At 46.4% G+C, this 27,881-nt stretch overlaps 1 protein-coding gene across 1 annotated transcript in view; it reads right to left on the reverse strand.

The window, feature by feature from the left end:
* Positions 1–27,881, reverse strand: part of LOC143838541 (sodium- and chloride-dependent GABA transporter 1-like) — a 60,525-nt gene that overhangs the window by 9,222 nt on the left and 23,422 nt on the right. The window contains exons 5-13 of the mRNA XM_077339985.1: positions 25,986–26,095; positions 24,726–24,858; positions 23,095–23,229; positions 22,232–22,335; positions 16,792–16,916; positions 11,841–11,953; positions 5,804–5,935; positions 3,281–3,383; positions 846–946 (exon numbers count right to left, since the gene is read on the reverse strand). Coding sequence (XP_077196100.1) covers positions 846–946; positions 3,281–3,383; positions 5,804–5,935; positions 11,841–11,953; positions 16,792–16,916; positions 22,232–22,335; positions 23,095–23,229; positions 24,726–24,858; positions 25,986–26,095 — 1,056 coding nt within the window. The remainder of the gene's footprint in view (positions 1–845; positions 947–3,280; positions 3,384–5,803; positions 5,936–11,840; positions 11,954–16,791; positions 16,917–22,231; positions 22,336–23,094; positions 23,230–24,725; positions 24,859–25,985; positions 26,096–27,881) is intronic.

Here is a 27,881-nt window from a genome sequence, read left to right on the forward strand (position 1 = left end):
AAGGTAGATTTCAACTGCACTAAATGTGTTTCAGACTTTCATTTCATCTGGAAGAAATGGTACTTCTTCACAACATAAAGCAGAGTTGGATGAAAAATATCTTCATTTTTAACACTGTAGAACAGAGTGGTAAGAGACTTAGAACCCCATTTATGAGGCAGCTTAGCAAGTCTTCCATTCATAAATTACATGTGACCACACAAAGTCAAAACGGGCACATGGTTTCTTAGACAGCAAAAGAGGGTTGTATCGTTTCTTCCAGATTAAATGAAATACATTTTGTGTGGTTGAAATCAACTTTATCATCATACTAGGGGCCAAGCCCGTTGCATTCAGGAATACAATGGGCGCTAGACTGTGGGTGGGGTGGGATGGAAGAACTCGGTAGACAGCCTCCCTCTCCCCCAGGACCTGGAAAGGCTGCAGGCAGCTGTTAGGGAACTCACCGGCAGGGGCAGCTCTCACGCAGCAGAGATCTGCAGCCTCCGAGCCTCAGAGAGAAGTGGAAGGAGGAGGGGGTGGTCAGAGGTGGGGGACAGAAAGCAATTGGTTGGCTGCTGGACAGACAGGCAAGCCGGTTGGAGGAAGAGGAGGCACTCAGGGGTGGGACAACCACCCTGAGTGGGTGTTAAGCACTGAGTGGAACTTAAGCCATGATACACGCTTCTCTTCCAACCCCTTACCAGAAATATATTATGTGGAACAGATATATATAGTTGTGGAGCCACATGTTTTTCTTCTTTGATTAACAAAATCAGGGCAGCAAGTCTTGGAAATAAACCACAAGACCTTTCGTTTGCCTATTCAAAGCAAATCTAAGAGGTGCTTCATCCTTAACTCCTTACCAGGCAGACGAGAGGAGTGAAGACGACCCAGCAGATCTTCCACCAACGGCAGGGCTTATAACCAACCATCTCTTCAATGTTGTTATAAAATTTGTTCACACCTGGAATGATAAGTGTCTATTAAACACTGAGACCTGTCCTTTCTTTCCCAGACCCAGCATGGGCCAGAAATACCTAGTAAGGCCTTGGGATATGAAGGGAGAGGAGGGATGAAGAAAACCACTGTACTACTGATTCACTAGTATGTTCTAGGTTGGGCTCCTGAGAGGTCTGTCAAAGTCATTTTCAATGTTGTGTATGACAGCCAATCTCCAGGTGGTGAATGACATTTCCTGTATAATAGATAAATCTTGTGCTGATTCTTGGCACATATCTGAAAATCATGATCTGTGGTGGAATTCCTTTCAGTCATTGTAAAAAGACCACAGAGAACAGGCTGGAAGGACTTGTACTGTAAATATACATTCCTATCAGTAGTTTTTTTTTTTTTTTTTTGAAAGGCTTAATTCTCAAAAAGCATTCCTCAGAAATATAATTAATATCCAAAAAAGGAAGGGGTTTTTACCATTCATGCCATGTGGAAATTTTAAGCTGGGATCTAGAACGTTGATCCATTACACAGATTTTAGAGCGGTATGATGGCCAACCATAATTCTAAAAAGGTCATTGATAAATCAAAGAGAAATGCTTTTAGAGAATGAAGCCAATCAACAAACCAACTGGTAGGAGTGTGTGTGTGTGTGTGTGTGTGTGTACTACAAGAATCTCCAGGTGATGGCTGCCTAAGAAGGTGGTGAGCTCCCCTTCACTGGCAGTCTTCAAGCAAAGGTTGGATACACACTTTTCTTGGATGCTTTAGGATGCTTTGGGCTGATCCTGTGCTGAGCAGGGGGTTGGACTAGATGGCATGTGTGGCCCCTTCCAAATCTATGATTCTATAATTATAAGCAAAAGAGATCAGTTCACCTGAGGAAAATGGCCACTTTGGAAGTGCTGGAAAAGGCAATGTCTGGTGTACAAAGAGAACAAGAGAACAAGAGCCTGAAGGGGGCAGCAAGACTATTAGGCCCATTCCGCACAAGTTAAATGTAGCAGGAGTGTGGCAAATTGCAAACACTACTAATTTGCAGTTATGCACGACGTCGCACACAATCTGTCACACTCCTGAAACAGACCCGCGAAAAGTGCTTTGTTGTAGCGCTTCCAGGGAAATCCCAAAAAAGTGGATTCACCCTTTGGAAAGCACTACACTCTTGCAGACAATCTGCAATAGTTTGAAAAAGTTCTGTGCGTTACCATTGTTGCGGTTTCAGCAAAGTCCCTCTCCCTGGCTCTCTCCTCTGAACTTCCGGCAAAGCGATCGCCATTTTTTTTCTCGGAGCAAGCGGAGAGCAACGAGCTAGTGAGCCTTCATTCACCCAGTGAGGCTTCTCCGGCTACAGTCCCTCCACAGAGTTGCTTTAAAGCTCCCCTCGAGTCACCAAGCACAACACAGCCCGGTTTGCAAGTTCCCTTTATTTTCAGCCGAAAATCGTGCCCGTGCATGGGGGGGGGGATTTTTTTTCACTCGGGGGAGCATAGCAACGATGAAACGGCAGCTCACACGCCAGCTGCCAGCTATATGGGTTTCTAGGTTAGGAGGAAGTAAGGAATCTAGGAATATTTGTTGCAATGTGTGTTTTTCTTTTTTTTTTTAAACCTGTTCTTAAAGGGAAAGGGGCTTTTCCGGAGCATGGTAACAACCGCCCATTGGCTGCTCGTTTGATTGACTGCCAGGGGCGGGGCAAAGTGTGGAAAAAATCGCTTCCTTTCTAGCGATTTTTGGCGAGACCGGAAACCTGTGGGAAACGATTGAAACGCAACTGGATTCCACTACGAAGGCAGGTATGCGTTATGCCGAATTCCACTATTTTAAATTCCATTTTTTCTTTCTGTAAGCAATTTGCCACATTGATCCTTGTGCAGAACGGGCCTTAGTTAGGATAGTGTTAAATGTTGCTTCTTGTCTGTCTCTAGATTGCTACTCTTAGGGGCAATTTCCTCCTTCTTCTCGGAAGCTTCTCTCACTTTCTGTCTCTGTTAGGCAGCCATACAGACAGGCTATCTCTATCTCTCTTCTGCACTCATTCCTTAATAAATCCTTTTATCCTAATCCTAAAATACAGCGTGTGCATATTTATGACTTACTTACCTGGCTAACAGGAAGTCCCTCCCCCTTCCTCAAACCGCACCCTCACCAGGCCCCACCCCTAAAATCTTCAGGTATTTCCCAATCCAGAGCAGGCAACCCTAGTTCTGGAAAAATCCAGAAGAAGTCTTGACCCCTATGGGTCCTGGTCTACTTTAGTGAGAGCTCTGATGGACTATTGCTCAGTGCCCATGGGAATCCAATCCAACCAAGCCAGAATGTTTACAGAAATGGACCTTGTCCTTACCGTAACACCACGAAATGGAGATAGTCTCAAAAAAGACCAAGAAGAGGAGACACATGCCACTGGCAGAGTAATAATCGAACAGCTTGAAAACATAGATGCCACCCTGAGGGGACAGAATGCAAGGCCTTAATGCAGTTAGCGAGCATCGAGGCAAATGAAGACAGAAAATCCCATTAAAAGAGAGCTCGGCGTGGAGCAGAGGAGAGCTCTGAAATATCGTCTCATAAGCAGGTTGACAGCAGGCATATCTGCGCTATGAAATTATATCCATTTTATGCTGGTTTAATTGCTCCAGCATCCCATAAAGGACCTTGGAACTGCAGTTTGGGGAGGGTGCGGAGAATCTTGAAAGAGACCTCTTGCTGATAAGGTTTCTGCCGGATTGCCATGTGAATTCATAAAAGGAATCTGGTGGGGAGGGGGAGGGGACCTGGGTAGAAGGACTTTGAAGAGGTCAGATGGGGTCGGTAGTCAAGGACAAAATCCCATAAAAGTGACAGAAGTACAAGAGGGGCTGCAGGTAGACTTCTGTATTTCTACCCTCCGTGGGCTTCACCAAGGGGGGGGGGACCGCATGGGAGAGGAAGCGATGCTTGCTGCATTTGGTTATCACTTCCAGCCTAAAAAAGCATTTCTTGGTCTTCAAATACATCCTCTTTCTAATTTGCAGTGGTCTGAGTTTCTTTCAGCCACATCCAAAATAGCTTTAGAAGTTCCTTTACAGGAGACATTTTCTGTTAGGAATGTCAGCCTCCAGGTGGGACCTGGGGGAGGGGGATCTTCTGGAATTGCAGCTCAACTCCAGTCTACAGAGATCTGTCCCCCTGGATAAAATGGCTGCTTTGGTGGGTAGACTTTATGGAATTGTAACCTACTGAGGTCCCTGTCCTCACCAGGCTCCACCCTCTACCTCATCTCCTGGAGTTTCCCAGTCTAGAACTGGCAACTTTTCCCTTGTTGCTTGCTGGTGGCCAAGAGGAACATGGAGATGTATTTGGGAAGGGGGGATTATTTAGGCATGAAATTGGGGTCACTGTGAGTAGGCAGGTAGTTGTGAGTTCCTGCACTGTGCAGTGGGTTGGACTAGATGACTCTGGAGGTACCTTCCAACTCTATGATTCTATGACAACCCTATTCTAAAGAGGTAGGGAGCCCTCCTTGGAGATCTTCTAGAAGCCCTGATAGGCCTGCTTGTTCGCAAGGGTTTTTAAGGTGGTTGAAATGACAGGCATCTTTTAAGGGAGGGAGGGAGGGAGGGAAGAAGAAGAAGAGTTGGTTCTTATATGCCGCTTTTCTCTACCCGAAGTAGTCTCAAAGAGGCTTACAGTCACCTTCTGTTTCCTCTCCCCACAACAGACACCCTGTGAGGGAGGTGAGGCTGAGAGAGCCCCGATATTACTGCTCGGTCAGAACAGCTTTATCAGTGCCGTGGCGAGCCCAAGGTCACCCAGCTGGCTGCATGTGGGGGAGCGCAGATCCAAACTCAGCTCCCCAGATTAGAAATCCGCACTCCTAACCACTACACCAAACTGGGAAAGATTTGGGGGTTGATACTTCATTCCGGAATTTTAAAAAAACTATTACTGTAAGCCTCCTTGAACCACAAGGAAAGGCAGGGTTCAAATGTTGTGGTTCAAATGTTGAAATCCATCCATTTCCTGTTCTTATGTTCCCTAAATGATATGCTTCATTTTGGAGCATTGTATGTAGTCGTCTGAGCGCACACGTTGATTTGTTTGTTTGTTTGTTTGTTTGCCACATGCACATATAACAGGGACCCATCATTGGCTGTGGACTCCTCCTAACACATTTTCCATGCCAAAAATAGATGCCTGCACATGCCCTACGTGACCGTGCATAGGCACACAAGGAAGCCATTGTGAGAGAAATGAGTCACAGTCACCCAGTGAAGTGAACAAGACATGGGCCTGCTCCCTTGAGGCTCTTCATAGTCAGGATCCTACTGCATGACATGCGTCTCCAGTCCATGATAACAGAAGACTAGACGAAGATGCATGTTGAATTTTAATAGCTTGAGACATCAGGATTCAGAAAACAGAGAGGAATTTATGGTCATTTAACAACTTCTGATGTGAAGACCAAATTCATGGCCAGGCTAATAGCAAGCAGCAGATCTTGTAAGGAATTAGAAACGTGGGAATCTCTGGGCTCCCTGCACTGCAATTATATATGCTGCGATGCAATGGACAGCAAGATACCAATAAAAAGCTTTTTGCCCATCTTTCCCTCCAGGCCTTTAGCTTAAACCTTTAATTCTCCTTTCCAACCATAACCAAGTTACAAAGCAAACAATTGCTGTCGCCTACAGACATCCCTTTATATTCTTGTCCTTCCCATCCCTCCCTCTGCTTTTTCTCCTTCACCAGCTTCAGACTGTAAGCTTCTTGAATAGGGTTTGTGTGTGTGCGTGCTTTTGGTCTGTGTGTATCCAATAACAATAATGGGCTTTGGATATTGCTGCAGCAACCGGGTGGAGACAGGAAATGCACAGGTTGGGTTTACCTGGGTGATGTTGGACAATCCAATGAGGTAGGAGATAAAACAGACCACAGCCACGAAGATTTTCTTCCTTGCTCGGAGCAAATGTGGAAACTCATCCATCAGGGCTGTGATGAGGCCTTCCACAGTGCAAAACTGAAGGAGGAAAGAGATCATCAGCAACTTCCCTATTTGCACTGCTGTCCTTTTTGGCCCACGCCTCCCCATCTCGCTCTCAGCATCCACTGATTTTCCAATATAGACCTGCCTCTGGTTTGCCTAAGAGACATCTGTCATCACAACACCAAAGAGTAAAATGTATTCGTTCACTCATTAATGCTTAATTTCATCCCCCCAGTTTCCCTCCAGCCTGGTGTGGTGGTTAAGAGCGGTGGCTTCTAATCTGGAAAGCCGGGTTTGATTCCCCGCACCTCCATATGCAGCCAGCTGGGTGACCTTGGGCTTGTCATAGCCCTGATAGTGCTGTTCTCACAAAGCAGTCCTGTCAGAGCTCTCCCAGCCCCACCAACCTCATGGGGCATCTGTTGTGGAGAGAGGAAGGGAAAGTGATTGTGAGCCACTTTGAGACTCCTTTGGGCAATGAAAAGTGGGGTATAAAAATTTACCCACTCTTTGCTTCCAGAAGCTGGTGGCAATGCAAGAGGGGGGCATCCTAAAGCATCCTGCTTTAGGATGCTTTGGGCTGATCCTGTGTTGAGCAGGGGGTTGGACTAGATGGCCTGTATGGCCCCTTCCAACTCTATGATTCTATGATTCTATGATTTAATGAGCTGACCGATTTCCATGGCTGCTGAACGGACTGGGCCAGGGGGATGTCCAGTGCTGGCAGAGTGGCTAAATTTTTGGCTCTAATTGCTCCTGGCTTTCAGGAACCCTCTAGAGCAGGGGTAGTCAACCTGCGGTCCTCCAGATGTTCATGGACTACAATTCCCATGAGCTCCTGTAAGCAAATGCTCTAGAGCACAGAATAGAGCTGAAAGGGGCCTCAAAGGTCATCTTAGTCTAACCCTTTGGACAACCCACGCCCCCAGATTGACCCCTGCTCTGTGCTCAGATGAAAGCAAAAAACCACTGGGAACCTTGGGTCTATCTGGCCTCAAGGAAAATTCCACCTTGACTAGGGTTGCCAGGTCTACTGGTCCGTGCTGGGCGTCTCCCACTTCTAGATGCCCCTCACCCCCAAACGCCCCCCAACCCAGAAGAATATTGCTTTTAACGCAATGTTCTGACATCACCCTGAAGTTATATTGACATGCTTACCTGCTGGAATTGCAGTCAGCAAGTAATTGGTGAAGACAGCCTTGAAGGGCTGCTGTGAAACTGTTTAAGTAGCTGAGCTGCACCTATGTGCTTACTAGTGCACCTAATGGTCACTCTGAGGTTGCAGTGGGAGATCTCTTTGTTTAAGCTAGACTCCTGCCCACTTCCTCTGTCTTCAGGGAGAGCAGATCAGTGTGTGCTATGAAGCAAGGAGCAGTCTACATTAGGCTCTCTGCTGATGTGTAGGCATGTAGTCTGCCTGCAGCCTAGCCACAAGAGGCTTGCAATGTTCTTTGTAACTATTTTTTAGGTTTTTGTACTCTTCTTCAGTAAGGAGACTGAAGAAGATTAATGTGATATATTTTCCTGCATAAATTTTCCTGGTAAAGATTCTCTCTTTTAAAACTCAAAGCACCATGAGTTTGTATCTGTCCCTCATCCGCAAAGATAACTAACAACTGCATACTTTCAAAACACTCTGTTACTTTGCAACTCTAATTTTCTGCGTAGACCTAGAACCAGTCTAATCCAAACGTCCTGACACTACCACGAAATTTCCCTGAGAGTTAAATCGTCATTCTGCCCACGCTACAGTTATTTTAACTATTTGTTCATTTAACCATTTTTTTTTTGCATGACATCTTGTAATTGTTGTCTCCCAACTTTGCAAGCCACCGTTTTATTTGTGAGCCATTTGTCAGGAGAACACCAAATCCTTAGCTCAAAAAGTCTTCCTTTGTAAGACTTTGTGACATATGTAATGCTGGATGCATGATGAGGAGACTACAGACAGTTCTCAGACGTTGCTCTTCAAAGCTTGCTTGAACACCACGGTCCCTCTGGGGCACTTCTGTGTGCAAGTTTATTAAGAAGCAACACTGAAAGTAATTAATTTCAGGAGTGTCTGATAGAGCCGTCACTTTACAATTATCTTGCAGCCACCTTGAGTAACAGCGGTGTGGGTAAATAGAGGGAAACAAACTGCTTTTTGAAAGCTGTTTAGGAGGCATAAAAGTAATAATGTATGATCGAGACATTGAGTTGGCCTTGGTGCCATTTTTTAAAAAGTTCTTTAAATTAAGAACCAGGTAAAATGCAACCACAACTGCATTCCCTCTGAATATAAATATCCAATAATAAAGATCCAAGACACGGCCATAAATGAACATCGCAGGAAGGAAAAAATGCACCTTTTCCATTTTGAAGGCTTGGTTGCGACATGTTGATATTGAAGGGGATTTTTTCACTGATTTGGGTAAGCTGGGCCTATTCTGCACACATTGGATAATGCACTTTCAGTGTGCTTTGGCAGCTGGATTTTTCTGGGCAGAACAGGAAAATCTACTTCGAAAGTGCATTGAAAGCACATTATCTAGTGTGTGCAGAATGGGCCCTGGTCTACCTGTGCAGTAAAATGCCATTGTACAGGGTTTTTCCCTGAGCAAGTGCTGATCAATGGATCTTAGTGCTCTTTGGGGGGAATAGCAGTCACCCATCCAGATCACACATGCCAGGTGCATGGGCTCTGTGATCCACCCCTCCTCCTTCACCTCCTTGGATCCTTGTGAAACACTCAAGGTCAGCCCTTTCACCCAAGATTTTGGGGGTAACTGAGAATATTGAGGACATTGTTTTTCTGCCGTTTATCTCCTTTTAGTTGATTAATGACTGCGATTTTATATCTGGGGTTTTTATTCAGATGTTTGTAACCTGTCACCAGCCGTCAGGGAGTGGCAGGCAATAAATCAAATAAATCAAATAAAAAATAAATACGAATAAATTTGGGCTAAGGGATGTGTCACTGGCCTTCAGCACCAGTATTTTTGGACTTGATACACAATCCCAGCAGCCGGCTCAGGGTTGACTCAGCCTTCCATCCTTCCGAGGTCAGTAAAATGAGTACCCAGCTTGCTGGGGGGTAAACGGTAATGACTGGGGAAGGGAATGGCAAACCACCCCGTATTGAGTCTGCCATGAAAACGCTAGAGGGCGTCACCCCAAGGGTCAGACATGACTCAGTGCTTGCACAGGGGATACCTTTACCTTTACCTTTAACCAGATGCTCGGAAGAGGAATGCTACAGGATAACCCAGTTTCATCTGATCTCAGAAGCTAAGCAGGGCCAGGATGTGGATGGGAGACCACCGAGTGAGATGCTGCAGAAGAAGGCAATGGCAAACCACCTCTGCTTCTCGCTTGCCTTGAAATCTTTTTGCTGGGGTTGCCATCAATTGGTTGCAACTTGATGGCGCAGACACCCATCGATCTAACAAAATGTTCCACCTTCCATCTTTAGGGGGTTGGACTAGATGACCCTTGAGGTCCCTTCCAATTCTAGGATTCTCCACAGTATGGTGCAGTGGTTAAGAGTGGTGGCTTCTAATCTGGCAAGCCGGGTTTGATTCCCCGCTCCTCCACATGCAGCCAGCTGGGTGACCTTGGGCTAGTCACAGTCCTGCTAGTGCTGTTTTGACAAACTAGTCCTGTCAGAGGTCTTTCAGCCTCACCCGCCTCACAGGGTTCCTGTTGTCGGGAGAGGAAGGGAAGGCTGCTTTGAGACTCCTTCAGGCAGTGAAAAGCAGAGTATAAAAACCAACTACTAGTCCTCCCCCCCCCCTTCCTCTCAGCCTGTTCTGCTCTTGCCACTGTACTTCCAGACTTAAGAACATTTTCTTCCCTATACAGAAAGATTTTGTTCGGATTTCATTTCTGAGTGTTTTGTTTTAGTTTCCGAGCTCAGCATTTTAGGCATTCTGGGTTTAATTTAATCTCTTCTTTTCTCCATCCACCCACATCTCATCTCCTGGGCCCATTTGTTTTATGGTTTTAATTTTTTTTTAAAAAGAGCCTGAGAGTATTTCTATTTTTCAAAAGGGATTCGCGGCATGTTACGAAGGTTGAGAGCCACTTAAAATCCAACCAACAAACAAAAAAACGGAGAGAAGCTTCAGCAATTCTTTCCCTTTGTATCCCAGTCTAGTGAATGAGCAAGAATGCAGTCAAATGGAAGTGAATGGCTGATGTGCATATGAAGGAGACAGCTCTACAAGCACTCAGTGGCTCTTCATAATAGGGGTTAGAAGATAGAAAGTGGCCACGCTTCATAATAAAGGCCTTTGGGATCAGAATAATACTGGGGGGGGGGGGGAAGAGGAAAGAGAGTAGGCTTTTATGCCCTGATTTCCCCTACCCTAGGGAGTCTCAGGGAATTTCCGCACATCAGAAAAAATAGTGTTACACTAGCTGAATGGCGTAGCGTTAAATATTACCACGCCTCCAAACCCCTCCTCGCCTTTTTGTTGTCTTGCTTTCATCTGCTGCCTTTTTGCGATTCTCACCCTCCACAAGTGCTGCTGGAAATGGCAGAAGAAGAAGAAGAAGAAGAGTTGGTTCTTATATGCCACTTTTCCCTACCCGAAGGAGGCTCAAAGTGGCTTACAGTCGCCTTCCCATTCCTCTCCCCACAACAGGCACCCTGTGGGGTGGGTGAGGCTGAGAGAGCCCTGATATCAACGTGCTTTACAGAGAGCAACGCGCTTTACAGGTGACTCTCTTCCGCCTGTCAATCAATCCAGGCAGCCAATCCCCTTTCACCATGTTTTAAAGGTCCCGCAATGCCCGCTATGTTTTTTAAAATTCATAGTTCTCCGTTTAAACACCTATGCATGTAAGTTATAAAAATTAATCTTGTTCCTGATTTTTTTTGGGGGGGGGGTTAGAGAGGCATGCTTTGTCTTACACCTTTGGGGGGGGGGAAATTATTTCTGGCATTGCCTGCACGCTTGTCCTCCTGTTTGTTGCTCCAGGATGTTAGTTCTCTTTAAAAAGAAATCCCCATCCCCGGGAACAAGGGAGAGGGAGGTGGGTGTGAGGGCAGGACGAGGCAAGTGCCTTTAGCACGTTTGAGCCTCCATAACTTCCCTCTGCTGGTTGCCTGCTGGTTGCTCTCCTGTAGCTTCCACTAAATAGGTTGGGGAATAGGTTGTGACTCCCCAACTAGCACTTTAAAATGGAGGATGTAGCCGTCCAGTTACTGTCCAGACGCTGGATGTTGGTGACATCATATGCAGGGGCCGGAATATAATAACTACATATGGTCAGCATTTCACTACATTTAATGGGTGTGGAAATGCCCTCAGAATGGCTCACAATCACCTTCTCTTCCTTTCCCCACAACACTCACAACTTGGGTGGCAAGTGAGGCGGAGAGAGTTCAGAGCGAATTGTGACTGGCCCAATCTCACCCAGCAGGCCTCATGTGGAGGAGGAATGGGGAAAAACTCAATTCTCCAGATCAGAGTCTGCCTCTCTTAACCACTCTGCCATGCACTCACTACTATACTACGCCACAGTACTATCCAAAGCAAGAAGAAGTTGGTTCTTATATGCTGCTTTACTCTACCTGAAGGAGAATCAGAGTGATTTACAATCACCTTCCCTTCCTTCGCCCACAACAGATACCCTGTGCGGTAGGTGAGGTTGAGAAGGCTCTGACAGAACTGTGACTGACCCAAAGTCAACAACCAGCAGAATTCACGTGGAACAGTGGGGAATCAAACCCAGTTCTCCAGCACACTGGCTCTCAGGAAACCGCTGAAGTCCAGAATGAGCTCCAAGAATGCCAGAGGACTACTGGTCCAAAGTGTGTGTGAAAGGATTATTATAAGTGAAGAAAGGACTCAGTGCAATCTATTGTGACAGAACTCTCATCCGGAGGATAATTAAAAACAAGGAAACACGTCTTTCGTTCTTGCCTCTGGTCACTTTTCAAACCTCTTACCTGGCTGTCCAGTCCCAGCATCACTAACATGGAGAAGAACAGAATAGACCAGAGAGGCGACATGGGCAGCTGGCTGACAACTTGCGGGTAGGCAAGGAAGGCCAATCCTGGACCTGCAGTCATTCAAAAGACATGGAAGTTTTATTTGGCAGCTGGCTTTGGATTGGCAGACATAACCGGGTTAGGTCTCATTTGTGAGCAGAGGCACTGAGCTCGGGACAGGCAGGGTTTTAATAAAGAGTTTCTCCTGTGCCTTTCAACAAGCAATCAGAAACCGAGATCTCGTGCTAGTCCTGCTGCTTTGGGAAGTCCCAGCCTCGGTTTTAACGGCCTCCATTTAACAGCTCTACCCTGCCTTCCACGAGTCTCGTTTCGAAGGCAATTCCAAAAAAGACTGTAAAAAAAAAAAATTAAAACTGCAGTGGCTAATAACCTGAACAACCCCTACAACCAACCAAGGAGTAATGAAAAAGGGAATGAAACAGCAAGGGCGATAATTCAGACGAAGCCTTTACCAAATATAAGCATTAAATAATACAGAGAAAGACCACCCAAGGTTGTGTACGGGGGACTTCCCCCTCCCATGTCTATCCCTTTGTTGGTTTGTTTGTTTGTTTTCTGTGCCGCCCTTCCATATGGCTCAGGGCGGTTTACATACAACATCATAGGGGGATATATGGAACGAGTCAACATACAACATAGTCAGTATACAACAATAACAATCCAACAGTGGTTCTAAACAAAACAACTTCAGTGATCCCAACAATAACAACATAACAAGCTAAACCCCCTAGAGAGGTCAGGCTGCTTCAGGCCATGGAGGGGATGTCTTCGGGGGGACCTGTGGTCGGTCTCGGGCAAATGCCTACTGGAGGAGCTCCCTTTTGCAGGCCCTGCGGAACTGTGGGAGTTCGGACAGGGCCCTGATCTCTTCAGGGAGCTTGTTCCACCAGGTGGGGGCCAGGATGGAAGAAGCTCTGGCCCTCGTTTAGGACCGACGTGCTTGTTTGGGGCCAGGGATCACCAGACAGCTGGCAGTGGTGGAGCGTAATGTTCTTTTGGGGGTATAGGCAGAGAGACAGTCTCTCAGGTATACTGAAGCCATATATGAAGTATAAGTATATTTATATTTTAAAAATTATTTAACTTCTATCCCGCCCCTCACCTGGGGTCTTGGGGAAGCTGGCAGGGGCTCATGGGAATTGTAGTCCATGGACATCTGGAGGACCACAGGTTGACTACCCCTGCTCTAGGGCATTGCACCCCAATGAGGTCCTTGCTTGGCTCTTGTGGCCCTTCCTTGCGTGCCCAGGAAAAGTTGATTACCGCTTTGGGGTTGGGAGACAAATTTTCTCCAGGCCAGACTGGCCAGGGATTCTAGGGGTTTTTTTTGGGGGGGGGGCGCATCATTTGGGCATAGGATTAGGTGGGCAGGTAGTTGTGAATTTCCTGCATTCTGCAGAGGGTTAGACTAGATGACCCTGGAGTTCCCTTCCAACTCTATGATACTACTTCTTAGGCTGGTATATACCTTATGCCAGCACAGCTAAAAAACTCCCCACAGACAAAATTTCCCCTCGCCCCTTTAAGGTTTCCAATCTCCGGGTAGGGCTTGGGAACCTCCCGGAATAACAACTCATCTCTACCAGACTACAGAGATCAGATTCCCCTTGAGAAAATGTTGAGTGGATGGATGGATGAGTGGGAAGAGAGGGGTCAAACCAGAAAAGCGTCCTTGGTTCCATGGAAGCGATCCTATGCAGGAGGATAACTGGAAGTATCTGAACTTCTGCTGTAACTATTTCATTACGACGATGGCCTTGGAGTGTCTGACCTTGAATCATATCCGTATGGAGCCTTAACTAGAGCTTACGGCTAAGTGGGAGAAACAAAACAATGCACACGCCTGTTACTGGCTATGAGACTGAGGGAGAAAAAAAGAACTGAAGGCACAGGAATACGATAAGTGAGTGTCTAATATGAGATAACAACATTCAAATGGGTAGCCGTGTTGGTCTGAAGTAGCACCATAAAATCAGAGTCCAGTCGCACCTTTAAGATCAACAAAGATTTATTCAAGGCGTGAGCTTTCGAGTGCTTGCACTCGAAAGCTCATGCCTTGAATAAATCTTTGTTGGTCTTAAAGGTGCGACTGGACTCTGATATTAATGAGATAACAAGGTAATGGGAAACATATAAATCCTTCAAACTAAATCAAACCCAGAACGTCAGTGCTTAGGGCAGCTTTTCTTGCCTTCTTTTTTTTTTTACTACCAAGAACCCCCTGAAACATCCCAGAAACCCCACAAATGGCGTGATTGAGCAGAATATGGTTGGAAAGCATAGCTGTGTCTATGCACACCTGGGGCCCCTCCCCTTCCCACCTCTAGAAGATTCACTCTGTGCCATTATTATACCCTACTGAGGTCCTGCCCTCTCTGAGCTCCACCCCAAAACCCCCTAGGATTTTCCCAATCCAAAGTTGGCAGGCCCACCTCTCACAACCCACCCAGCTATCCTACGAGAGGGAACCATGTGCCTGGAGCAGATGCGTGGTCCCCCAAGTGATCAGCCCTTGCAGCCCCCCCCCCCACACACACCCATTCTACCTTTATAGCTGACTGTAGGAACTTACATTTGCCCCTGAATGCTACTGCCTTGAAGAGGAAAGTAGGAAAGTGATGGAAAATATGCAACTGGAAAGGGACCTTAGGGGAAGGGGAGTGTATTTCTCTGTCCTTTCGTGCACAATGAGACCTGAAGAAAACGTGCCCTTTTGTGAGAAGATGAAGAGAAGCAACACACAGACACACACACAAAATTTCCCCCCCCCTCTAATGCAGGCTTTCAGTATCTTCTCCATAGGGTTTTATTGGCATAACAACAAGAATTTTCAATAAAGAACGAATAAGGACATCTTAGCATTGTGTCTTAATGCAATGCTACAGAATCTCTTTCACGCGTTGTGTGAATGCTTTAAATTTCATAAGACTCTTTGGGTTGTCAGACAAGATTTCTTTTATCTGTTTATTATCTCCTCCGGATCGGAAAGCAAGCATTTGCCATTGGGTTTTATTTATTTATGCTCGGATATTGCCTGCCTGAGTCCTGGCGTTAGAGATCCTAATAAGGGAATACTTTGGTTGCCTGGGTTACCTGGAGGCCTTGCAATTCTCCGCCCACTCAAGTATCCTGCCCTGAGGTGTCCAGGGTGCGGGAAGATCCATGAACAGATCTCCAGCAGAGTTTTTAATTGCTAAATGAAGTGCTGAGGGGAGGATTCAGGTCAGGTCACAGCAAGGGCTGGAGAGGTATAATTCTCCTCCCTGTACTATTTGCCTCATTTCCAATTGTTTCAGCTAGTGGTAGAGCATCTCCTTGGCATTCAGAACAGCGCAGTCCCTAGCTCAGGGGTAGTCAAACTGCGGCCCTCCAGATGTCCATGGACTACAATTCCCAGGAGCCCCCTGCCAGCATTCGCTGGCAGGGGCTCCTGGGAATTGTAGCCCATGGACATCTGGAGGACCGCAGTTTGACTACCCCTGCCCTAGCTGCTCCAAGGTCAAATGATCCGGATAATAGCCAGAGTGGTGTAGTGGTTGGGAATGGCCGGCTCTAATAGGGGGAATCGTGTTTGATTTTCTACTATTCCTTCATGGAAAGCCTGCTGGGCGACCTTGGGCTAGACACAGTTCTCTCCGAACTCTCTCAGCCTCACCTGCCTCAACTGGTGCCTCTTGTGAGGAGAGGAAGGGAAGGTGGGTGTAAGCCACTTTGAGACTCGTTCAGGCAGTGAAAAGCGGTGTATAAATCCCAACTCTTTGCTGTCCTTTTAGTCAGGAATGACTAAACAAGTGTCTGTTGTGGGGAGAGGAAGGGAAGGTGATTGTAAGCCACTCTGAGACTCCTTCGGGCAGTGAAAAGCGGGGTATAAAACCCAACTCTTCTTCTTCATTGTCCTTTTAGTTGGAAATGAGGAGGAGGACTGAACCAAGCACCGTCTGCCTGGGCTTGACCACTGACCTATGGCTGCCTATACATTCCTCCCAAAAGGAGAAATTCCACCTCTCAGGGGCCATTTTTAGTTTTGAAAATGTCTTATAGTTTGTGACTGGGAACAACACTGACATTCTGCAGGAGTGCAGTAGCCTCACAAATGTGGAAGTGGCCAGAGGCATCAGCTTCTTGAGAGCTTCCTGACAAGGTTTCTAAACTCTGGTGGGTTTGACTGACATTGCAAGGTTAGTGCCCCCACTGTGATCTCCGAAATGACCAAGACGCTGTCAGAAGGCTTGCATTTCTTTGAGGGCAGGGCTAAAGTGCAAAGGGTAGCCGCCCAGCTCTAGGCAATGCAGTCCCTTAAGCAGAACAGCAAAATACAGACCTCATACCAAGTAAGAAAAACTGTGCAAAGAAGAGCTGAGGCAAAATCCTTGGGGTTGCCCTGAGGATTCTTTAACAGCAACATGATAGGAGTTTGGTGCCTCATGGATGTCCAATTCTGATCATGACTACAGCACATGGATAGAAGCAGCCTTGTCCTTCCCCCGGGACCATTTTGACTTCTTGAAATGGCCCCAGGGAGCTGGTATGTCCTCCAGGAGGGAGCTTGTGTGAAGTGAGGGCTACTCATAAGTTTCCCTACCAGAGTAAGCAGCTCCTCCCAAGAGCCATTTCAAGAGGTCCAAATGGTCTGGGGGGGAAGGACAAAGTTACTTCTATCCATGTGCTGTAGTCGTGGTCAGAATTGGGTATCTGTGAGGCACAGAAGTCATCTCTCATCCCACCTATGACTCAAAGTCCTCCTGGTGGCCACTCGTTCGAGTAGAACTTGTTCGAGTCACAGAATCCACCTGTTCTTGGCACAGAATGTTAGCTTAACCAAAAAACACAGGTACCCTTGGCCGCAGTTGCCCCACAGCCCAGCGTTTCATAGGCAGCATCTGCTTACCTGAGGATGCCACCTCTGAGATTGACTTCTTGGTGATGTGAGCCATGAATCCCACAATAGAAAAAATGACGAAGCCTGCAAAGATGCTGGTGGTGGAATTGATGCCGCAAACAATGATGGAGTCCCTGGAAGAGAAAAGCAGAGAGTAGAAAAGGAAGAAGAGAAGAGAAGAAGAGTTGGTTCTTATATGCCGCTTATATGCCCTACCCAAAGGAGGCTCAAAGCGGCTTACAGTCGCCTTCCCATTCCTCTCCCCATCCTACACATAGAGACTCCCACACACAGAGACTTCCCATCCCACCGATAACTTCTGCATCAACTGGCCTACCGTTTTGGCAGATGGTGACTATGAGGGAGGGTGGTGAAAGAGGGCAAGCGGAGCAGCAGTGAGCAGGAGAAGGGGCCCTGACTGCTTCTGTGAGAAATGCAGGTGGGGTGAGAACTAGGGGTTAGGGATTCTGGGAGAACCAGGCTCAGACCCCCCCTCCTGAGGTCATCTGGGTCACCCAGGGCCAGTTGGTCAGCTTCACAGGGTTGTTGGCAAGGGTGGGGATGAGGTGGTGGAGAGGGAAGACCAGTGCAGGGGGCTGGACTAGATGGCCTGTATTGCCCCTTCCAACTCTATGATTCTATGATTCTATGATTCTATCTTCTCAAGATCCTTAGATATGAAGGGGGAAGGAAGGAAACAAAGAGTGAGATATGGATCGTAGCCATGTTTGGCTGCTGAGGCAGGGCAAATGGGGAGGGGTGCTGAGAAACTACCTTATTTGCTTGCAAGGACAATGACTCATCTCCTAAAAGTCCTACATATACAAAAGTAGCTAATTAGTATGGAAATGTAAGATTACGGAATACCTTGGGGGGAAAAACTCTTGCATTTGATTAAATACATTTATTGGGATTTTGGTGGGTTCCTGGTTAATCAATTGTTTTCACTGTTCAAAATCAATTGCTTTTGTTTGTATTTTGAATAAAATACTGTAAATTAGGTTTGCCTATGTCCTTCATAAAGTGTATATCTCCTGTACCTGGCATTACATTTTATGGCATACATGGCCTGGTCCAACAAAGTAACATTTGTGTCAGATTTGCTGTGGCTCTCATCACATGTTGAGGCAGCAAATTTCCTAAAATAATTATTATCGATTGTGTAGTTAGGGCTTGTCCTGAATCTACGACAAACCAAAGATTCCGTCTCATTATACCAGAACTCAGAAAGAGAGGAAAGTCCATTAAAATCTCCTATCTCCTATCTTCTGAGCCTCTGTCATGCTCAACTTTTTCCGAAACAAAAAGGCTTGCTTTAGCTCTTCCTTGGAGAAAAGGAGTCCAACTCCTCATTGGGTTGCTCTTGTTCAGTCAAAAATGTCAGCCTGTAAATATTGCAACCAGTCCTGTACCAGCTATACCATGCTCTCTGTATGTTGCATTATTGTATTATGCTGGCGGCCCTTGGAAATGCTTCGCAAACTTAGAGGACCACAGTGCTAACATAGTTTGTTGCTTAATTTCTAGCTTAGGAGCACCAAAGTCCGTCCTGTTGCTCAGTTTCTTGCTTAGGAACTCCAAAGCCCTAACTGGCCTAGGATCAAAGAATCATTGCAGCTGGTATGCATCTGGAGTCACAAGAGACCCATTTACATTTTTCATCTGTATGAGAAGCTAAAACTGGGTAGGAAGGTGGCATGGTATAACCCGCTGTATACCTCATTGGTCAGACTGCACTGGGAGACCTGTGTGCAGTTCTGAAGGCCTCGCTTCAGAAAAGATGTGGACAAGATTGAGAGGGATGAGAATGATCTGGGGCCTGGGGAAAGCCTGAGGCAGGGGTAGTTAAACTGTGGCCCTCCAGATAGTCCATGGACATCTGGAGGGCCGCAGTTTGACTACCCCTGGATTTGGGAATGTTCAGCCTGGAGAAGAGGAGGTTGAGAGAGGACACAATAGCTCTCTTTAAGTACCTGAAAGGTTGTCACTTGGAGGAGGACAGGGAAAGGTTCCTGTTGGCAGCAGAGGATAGGACTGGCAGTAATGCCTTTAAACTACCTGGAGTACGGTACCGGCTATATGTCAGGAAAAAATAGTTCAGAATTGGAATCAGCTGCCTAAGGAGGTGGTGAGCTCTCCCTCATTGGCAGTCTTCAAGCAGCAAGAAGGAAGGCCCTTGAGGTATCTGGTCTTATGCTGGTCATTTGATGAATTCATCAGCTTTGTATGTGAAATTATGACAGCTTACGTGAAGCTTGTTTTGACTTTTCATTCAGACTGATAATTAAAGGTAAAGGTAAAGGTATCCCCTGTGCAAGCACCGAGTCATGTCTGACCCTTGGGGTGACGCCCTCTAGCGTTTTCATGGCAGACTCAATACGGGGTGGTTTGCCAGTGCCTTCCCCAGTCATGACCGTTTACCCCCCAGCAGCAAGCTGGGTACTCATTTTACCGACCTCGGAAGGATGGAAGGCTGAGTCAACCTTGAGCCGGCTGCTGGGATCGAACTCCCAACCTCATGAGCAAAGCTTTCAGGCGGCTGCCTTACCACTCTGCGCCACAAGAGGCTCTTCGACTGATAATTAGGCCCTTTGTTTTTAACTTTCGTACAAAAAAAAGAACACATATATCACCGGAAAAGCAAAATCACATATCATGTGATCCAACTCAAGGGAGAGAGCAATTATGCTAGGACTGGTCAACAATAAAAGGAAACCAGGCCGACTAAGAACACGATAGTTAGACACGGTCAAAATGGACACTGCCCAGAGCATTACGCAACTAAAAGAAGCAAGATTAGAAAACGTGGAGAGAGCTAAGCCATAGGATTGCTAAGAGTTGGACATGACTGAATGGCTAACATCATCATCATCACTGTGTGTATAAAGGTAAAGGTATCCCCTGTGCAAGTACCGAGACATGTCTGACCCTTGGGGTGATGCCCTCCAGCGTTTTCTTGGCAGACTCAATACAGGTTGGTTTGCCACTGCCTTTCCCAGTCATTACCGTTTACCCCCCAGCAAGCTGGGTACTCATTTTACCGACCTTGGAAGGATGGAAGGCTGAGTCAACCTTGAGCCGGCTGCTGAGATTGAACTCCCAGCCTCATGGGCTGAGCTTTCAGACTGCATGCCTGCTGCCTTACCACTCTGCGCCACAAGAGGCTCTACTGTGTGTATAACATGTAATAAATATTTCACAGAATCATAGGATTGGAAGGTTTCTCCAGGGTCATCTAGTCCAACCCCCTGGACCATTCAATATTGTTTTATATGATGTCGCTTGAACCTTGCTGTGTTATCAGTATATTTTGGACCAAGTACGTTTCCCCTTTCATTTTTTTCACGAAGGACAGTTGTCACCAGAAATGGTTTCCCTGTGGCTGGATTAACAAAGCAATCCTGAACAGAGTTAACCCCCTTTCTAGGCCCATTAGATCAAACGGATTTAGAGAACTCTGCATAGGACTGCATCGGCAGAGTCTTAAATGAAGCTTGAGGTTCACAACGAAGGCCCAAGTTACTTGTTAATGGATTAAGAGCAGGAAGGGGTTTAAGAGGTTTTCCTTGTGAATGTTTAAAGCCTCTTCAGAGCTCTCCGGGGACCCGCCACACGTCTGAAAAAAGCAGAAGGCAGCAAAAAGGCTTTCCAAAGGAACATCACATGCTCAGTGACCCCCCTGAGGAAGATGCTGTTCATTAAAAAAAAAAAAAAGATTATGCAGAGAAAACTGTGAAGAGGTTTGGAGTGTTCAACAGAAAGGAAAGAAGGCCTGACCGAAAAGGGAAGCAACAAACCCAACATGGCTGCCAATAGCACATAAAAATGAGGACAGTTTTCAAAGCTCTGACTGCTGGGGAAAGTATCTCATAAAGCAGTCTCCTCATGGTTTGTGGTTCATTGGCCAGGAGAGCCTCTTTTGTGTGTGTCCCTCTCCTTTTGGTTCTCGTTCTTAGGGATGGCGGATGCTTAAGACATAGAATCATAGAGTTGGAAGGGACCTCCAGGATCATCTATTCTAACCCCCTGCACAATGCAGGAACTCACCACTACCTGCCTACCCACAGTGACCCCAATTTCATGGCCAAGTGATCTCCCTTACCAAAAACCTCCAGAATCCAGCCTGGCCTGGAGGAAATTCACCTACCATCCCACAGTGGTGATCAGCGGTTCCTGGGTATGCAAGGAAGGGCCACAAGAGACAAACACTGGCACATCCCTTCCTGCCCACCCACTCACAAACTGCCTCAGTTCATAAAATCAGCACTTCTGTCAGATGACTATCTAGCCAGTTTGGTGTAGTGGTTAGGAGTTAGGAGTGCGGACTTCTAATCTGGCATGCCGGGTTCGATTCTGCGCTCCCCCACATGCAGCCAGCTGGGTGACCTTGGGCTCGCCACGGCACTGATAAAATTGTTCTGACCGAGCAGTGATATCAGGGCTCTCTCAGCCTCACCCACCCAACAGGGTGTCTGTTGTGGGGAGAGGAGAGGGAAGGCGACTGTAAGCCGCTTTGAGCCTCCTTCGGGTAGGGAAAAGCGGCATATAAGAACCAACTCTTCTTCTTCTTCTTCTAGCGTCTTTTTAAAAATATTTGCTTCTTGGCTCTAGCATTTAAAATTAATGTTTACCCTTAGCGTAAAAATCTTTTTAGAAATCTACGGTTGTCTTCTTGGTGTAGTAGTTAAGACCGATGGCCGGGTTTGATTCCGCACTCCTCTACATGCAGCCAGCTGGGTGAGCTTGGGCTTGTCACAGCCCTGATAGTGCTGTTTTAACATTGGTAAAGTGGGACACCATTGACCGGGGGGGGGGGTTCTTGATTAAAAATTTGGTCTATATGGAGCAACAAAAAGTTTAATAGAATGCATAGAATGCAAAAATAGTATTTTAATATATATTTTTACTTGCAATATAAGTACAATTTGCCAGGTGCCCCCAGATGTCCCTCCAAAAATGGGACAATCTGGTCACCTTAGTTATAACAGAGCAGTCACATCAGGGCTCTCTCAGCCCCACCTATCTCAGAGGTTATCTATTTTGGGGAAGGCAATTCTAAGCTGCTCTGAGACTCCTTCTGGTAGACAAAAGCAGGGTATAAAACTCTTCTTTTTCTGTATCTTGAATTCCAAGCGATTTAGGATCCCAACTCAACAAGATGGCATGAGTTGGTAAAAACCTTAATTCATTCCAGGCTATCCCAGATTTACAGCTAGCTGATGCCGTGAGGTGGCAGACGGGCAGTCTACATATTATAATGTCTCTATGTTCATTGTGGGTGAAAGGGCAAATTCGTACCAGCTCTTTCAAAAGGGGTGTTGTGCCTCAAATATTCATATCAGCCCTTTTGTCCTTGAGTTCCTTCCAGTTTGTGAGTATGAAGTACTATTTTGAAGTATATGAGTCCTACATACCATTACTGGAGACCAATAAGGTAGACACAACTAACCTGTAGACATTATTGTGAAAAGTATTATAGCTTCCCAAGGCAATCAGAGACCCCAGTCCTAGACCGTAGGAGAAGAAGATCTGTGTGGCTGCATCCATCCAGACCTGTGAAAGAAACAAATGTAGACCAGTTTGGTGTAGAGAGCCAGTTTGGTGTAGTGGTTAGGAGTGCGGACTTCTAATCTGGCATGCCAGGTTCGATTCTGCGCTCCCCCAAATGCAGCCAGCTGGGTGACCTTGGGCTCGCCACGGCACTGATAAAACTGTTCTGACCGGGCAGTGATATCAGGGCTCTCTCAGCCTCACCCACCCCACAGGGTGTCTGTTGTGGAGAGAGGAATGGGAAGGCGACTGTAAGCCGCTTTGAGCCTCCTTCGGGTAGGGAAAAGTGGCATATAAGAACCAACTCTTCTTCTTCTTCTTCTAGACTTAACTGCGTGACGCAGGAGTGGACCCCACCCTATTTGGTCATGAAGGCATAGGGGCAAGTGTGACTGTACACCGAAACAAATAAAGGATGCTCTCAACAGCAAGGCAAAGATGTCCCCTTTAAGACATCACAGAGCAGGTGATATGGAAGACCTCTGTTGGAGGAGCTGGAAAGCTGCTGCCAGCCTGAGTAGACAATACTGGCCTCGAGGACCAGTGGTCTGATTCTGTACGACGCAATGTCGTGGGTCCAGCATAAAAATAAAATGTAATTTTTAAAGCAGCCCTTAACATTGTACCAAGGCGTTATGTCAGTCTTTTGGACATGTTGGCTTAATTACTTGACTTATAATTTTTGTCTCCAACTCTAGAGCTTGCTAGAGCAAGAGGCTGTCTGCAGCCTTAATTAGCAGAGAACCAGAAGGGGAGACAAACCTCAGATTGAGAGAGTTTGCTGAAATCAGGAGTGATGTAAAAGAGGATTCCTTCCTTGGCGCCTGGCAAAGTGACCCCGCGAAAGAACAGGATGAACAGCATGAGGTAAGGATAAGTGGCGGAGAAGTAAACCACCTACACAAGAAAGAGAAAGGCGTGATTAGTTAAAATGTAGAACTGAAACAAATGGGTACCTCACGGAATTCTGATGGTGAATATTCTCTCTGTCAGTCTTTGTCAACCTTTTGACTATGATGCAACCCCTGAAAAATTTCACAGGCCTTGAGGTAACCTTGGAGTGATGTCAGCTGGCCATTCCTCCCTGTTACGCTCCCAAAAGTGACATGTCACCGGAAGTGACAACACTCCCAACCAACCCCGAGGATGTAGGGCCCCCTCTCCCTCCAACTCACCCAGAATTAAAACAACCCCCTCCCCCACAACCAACCTCAAGAGGACTCACCCAGCTGGAGAGTCATGGCCAGCTCCACCCACCATCAGGACTGAAATGAGCTGGGCCATTTTGAGAAGGGGGCAGGTTGACCTGCCTAAATAAGGTGAAAACCATCCTGGGTCCTTTAAAAAATATGTGTTAAAAATTAATGCCCCCCCCACCAACTGACATAACCCTCTGGGGTTACACATAACCCCCACTGGAAAACACTGTTTTATGTTCCGTAGCAGCATTTGGATTGGAGGTAACCACTGATAGGAGAGTAATTTTTTAATGATACCTGAAGTCAGTCATGTAGTCTCAAATGCTCACAGTGCAATCCTACGCATAGTTATCCTGGTCTGAATCCATTGTCGTCAATGGGCTTAGACTGAGGTAATTCTGCACAGGATTACAGTCTAAGAGTATTTTTACAATGGAATATAACATATTCTACATTAATGTAAGTCCTACAATGATATTTCGATAGTATTCATTGTTAATATCAAAATAGGGAACTCCATCGAAATAGGCAACCCCCAAATTTCAATGGCCGATTTCGCTTTTGAATTGCACACAGTCAATTACAAGCTCAAATTTCACTGTCAAATAGGATACTCGAAATCTGAGCAGGGTGTCAGTCAACAGCAAGAACAGCCTTTATGTCAAATTGCAAATATTCTGCGCTTTAAAACAACTCCTATACGAATCCCTAAATCGTTTTGGGTTTTTTTAACCCCTCTATGTTGAAGCCTTAAAAAGCCCAATAAGAAATTGTTTGGTTTAAATCACTTAGACCGTTTACGCACTGGAGGTTTCATGCTGGGCTGCAGGCTGGAGTGTTAGCCGTGGCAGGTTGCCCCACCTCTTCCTGCACCCACATGGGGGAGCATTTGACCCGGTGCATCTCATCTGCCCCCGATTTGTACTCCTGCACGGGAGCTGGGGCAGTGAAGTTCCCAGTGCGTAAACGGTCTTAGTTTGGTTGAGGAAAGAAAACTTTTCCGGCAAATGAAAATCGGATGATTTTTGCTATTGTGAAACCTGAAAAATACACACATATCAAAAATTGTATGCCGTGTATCACAGTGCTGCCTTGAAATGTATAACCCCCTAATTATAGGCACTCAAGCCAAATACTGCAGGATGACTGAAGCACTCAAAGGTATTACTGAAGAATGCAGTTCACACAAAGTACCTTTCCAGTCCACTCAACACCCTTCCAGATGGAGAAATATACCAGAACCCACGATAACGCAAGTGTGCCTGCCAAGGGCCAACGAATATTACCCGGCTCTCCTAAACCTCCAGACATCTGATGCATATTTCTCCTGAAACAGGGAACAAAGAAAAGGAAATCAGAACAAATGAGGTCCACTGAGGCTAAATACTTAAAAAGCCATGGGTGGCCCAGGCTAGCCGAATCATGTCAGATATCAGAAGCTAAGAAGGGCTGGCCCTGGTTAGTACTAATATGAGAAATCACCCAGAAAGGCCAGGGTTGGTTCACACAGCCAGGTCATGGCAAACCATCTGTGTTCATTTATTGGCTTGAAAATTCTAGAGGGTCATAAGCAATCTACAACTTGGGCTCATTCTGCACCCACTGGATAAAGCACTCTCAGGCCGATTCCACATAGGGAAGACACCCTAACATGCTGCTCATCCAGAGAAGGAGAAAAATCCCGCCTCCACATGACTTTGACAGCAGCCAGTACATCATTATAGGTCCATCCAGCCACCCCCTTTATTAAGCATTTGTCTCACCAGATGCAAAGAGACATTTAAAAAGAAAAAATTACATGCAGCAAAATAAGACTACATAAAAAGAAAGTGATGTAAACAAGAAGATAAACTTATCCAAAAGCACTCGTGAACTGTTCGTGGATTCTTGTTGCACCTAGCAAATAGGTAGCCACCTGCAAGGTAGAAAGGGACATCTATCCTACAAGAAGTGTAATGCTACCTGCTCTTCTGAAAGACCCTGAATGTTATGCAGAAGAGGGCTAATAATGACATTCCTCAGCCCCAAATAAAAATTACAGCGACGTTATACACGAGCCAATTGTTCCGGAACGCCAGCCCTACAAGAGCAATAACTTCAGAGTATCTCCCAAATGAAAGAGCTGAGGGAAGAATATGAAATGGGGCAAGCATAAAGGCTCTGCAATCATGAGATGATTCTATATTGGATAAATAGGTGGTTGTAGGACCATAGTCTGGTGCGACACCATGGGATGCAGGAGAGCAAAATCTGTTAGCTCGAGAATGCAAGGCTTGAATGGCATGGTATCTCATGGAGACCCCTCCCCACTCCAAATCTCCATTTTCCCCAAATCTCTGGGAATTCTTCAACCCAGAATTGGCAACCCTATCACCTCCCCCCAACACACATTAGCCCCTGCACTCTTGAGACGATCCCAAGGATGGTGAAACCTGACTGAGGCGGGGGACGTACTCCCAGAACTCGGTCACAGCGCTGGTCAGGTTGCTGGTGTCCATCAAGGAGAAGTTGGAGAAGCATTTCTCTGTGTTCCATTTATTTCCACAGTTCTGCCAGGGCAGGTTCTAGAGAAGGGGAAGGAAGGTATGGAGGGTCAAGGTCAGCTTCAGGTGAGGAAGTTTCACTTGTTTATTCCCAGCTCTCTCCCACCTGCATAACCTGCTTCAGGTCCCCTTCAACCCAGGTCCCTCTGGGACTTTTTCTGACCAAATTGGAAAGGAGGAGTGAAAGAACTGGAAAGAGAAAGGAAGGGGGGGGGGAAATCTAAAATGTTGGAGAAGGAATGGAGGGAAGGGAAGGGAAGAGAGCCACAAATGTAGGGGGTGATTTTTAGATGTTTACTGCCCACCAGAGGAGAGCTCAGACACATAGAATCATAGAATCATAGAGTTGGAAGGGGCCATACAGGCCATCTAGTCCAACCCCCTGCTCAACGCAGGATCAGCCCTAAGCATCCTAAAGCATCCAAGAAAAGTGTGTATCCAACCTTTGCTTGAAGACTGCCAGTGAGGGGGAGTTCACCACCTCCTTAGGCAGCCTATTCCACTGCTGGACTACTCTGACTGTGAAAAAGACATTAAAGACAGTTTTGTGGTCTCCTCTCTGTAACATTTTGGGACTGCAGCAGGAGAGGTAGGTGGGAAGGTTGCCCTCTAGAAATGGAAATTCTTTTCTCCCTGGTCGCAGGAGGTTTGCAATGTTATGCAGAGCACCCGGAATATAATGTCTTCAGAGGGTAAGTATAACGCTAAAATTATGGCATGCAGAAAAGCCCTTAGGATCACTCATGCCACAGAAACCTTGCACATGACAGGAAAAATGGTTTTATAGTGCTCTTTTCCCAAGCAAAGTTTCTCCAAATATATTTCTGTCACCTTCCCTTTTCTCCTGCCGGGGTCAGCAAACTGGTTCTAGAACAGAATGGGCAGAATGACAGAGGCATGGGAAACGCAAGGATGAAGTTGCTTTATTGTATATCTCTCGGCACCTGTCCTCCCTGAGCTCAACAGAGGGGCAAAGTCCCGCTCTGAAGTTCTGCGCAAGAATCGGAGTCACCAAAATAAAACCTATACAAGCGACTGAGTTGATTTTTAAGGAAGAGCAACAGAAGCTGCAGGTGTTGTTTGGGAGGTTTACAGAGAAGTGGTTCAGAAAGTCACGGAAACAATGGCTACATATGCGCAGGAGGCTTCCCCAATGCTTGGGAATACACCCAAACAATAATTCACCGTGGACTTAGGCAGGGCGCACAGTCCACTCCTGGGCAGCTGCATCTAAATCAGATGAAATGATTCCCACGGGAACAATAGAAACAGAGGCCTTTATGCCTATTGATTGCAGGGACATTCAAAGAGCCTTTATATTGATAAGAATGGCTTGGCTGTGATGAAATGTATCATGGGTAGGCTAGCCCCGGTTGGAAAAACCCACTCCAAGGAGAAAGGCATTTAACCCTTGCCAGCAGTTTCCCCAGCTTGCTGATACCCCAAGTCTGTATAGATTCTGGTTGGTTGGGTTTTTTTTTTTTAAGCTACGTGCTTCTAGTCCTCATTATTGAAACATCACGTGGACTCTCCACTGCATAAGTGCTTCTGGACTAGATGGCCTGTATGGTTCCTTCCAACTTTAGGATTATATGATTCCAAATTGTTCATCACCCCTCTTTTATCCAATTTATTATCATACTAGGAGCCAAGCCTGTTGCATTCAGGAATACAATGGGTGGTAGATTGGAGGGTGGGGAAGAAGAACTCTGCGGATAGGTTCTCCCTCCCCCCAGGACCTGGAAAGGCTGCAGGCACCTGTTATGGAACTCACTGGCAGGGGCAGCCCTCACATGGCAGGAATCTG

Source organism: Paroedura picta, chromosome 5, assembly GCF_049243985.1.
Source record: "Paroedura picta isolate Pp20150507F chromosome 5, Ppicta_v3.0, whole genome shotgun sequence".
Taxonomy (NCBI): Eukaryota; Metazoa; Chordata; class Lepidosauria; order Squamata; family Gekkonidae; genus Paroedura; species Paroedura picta.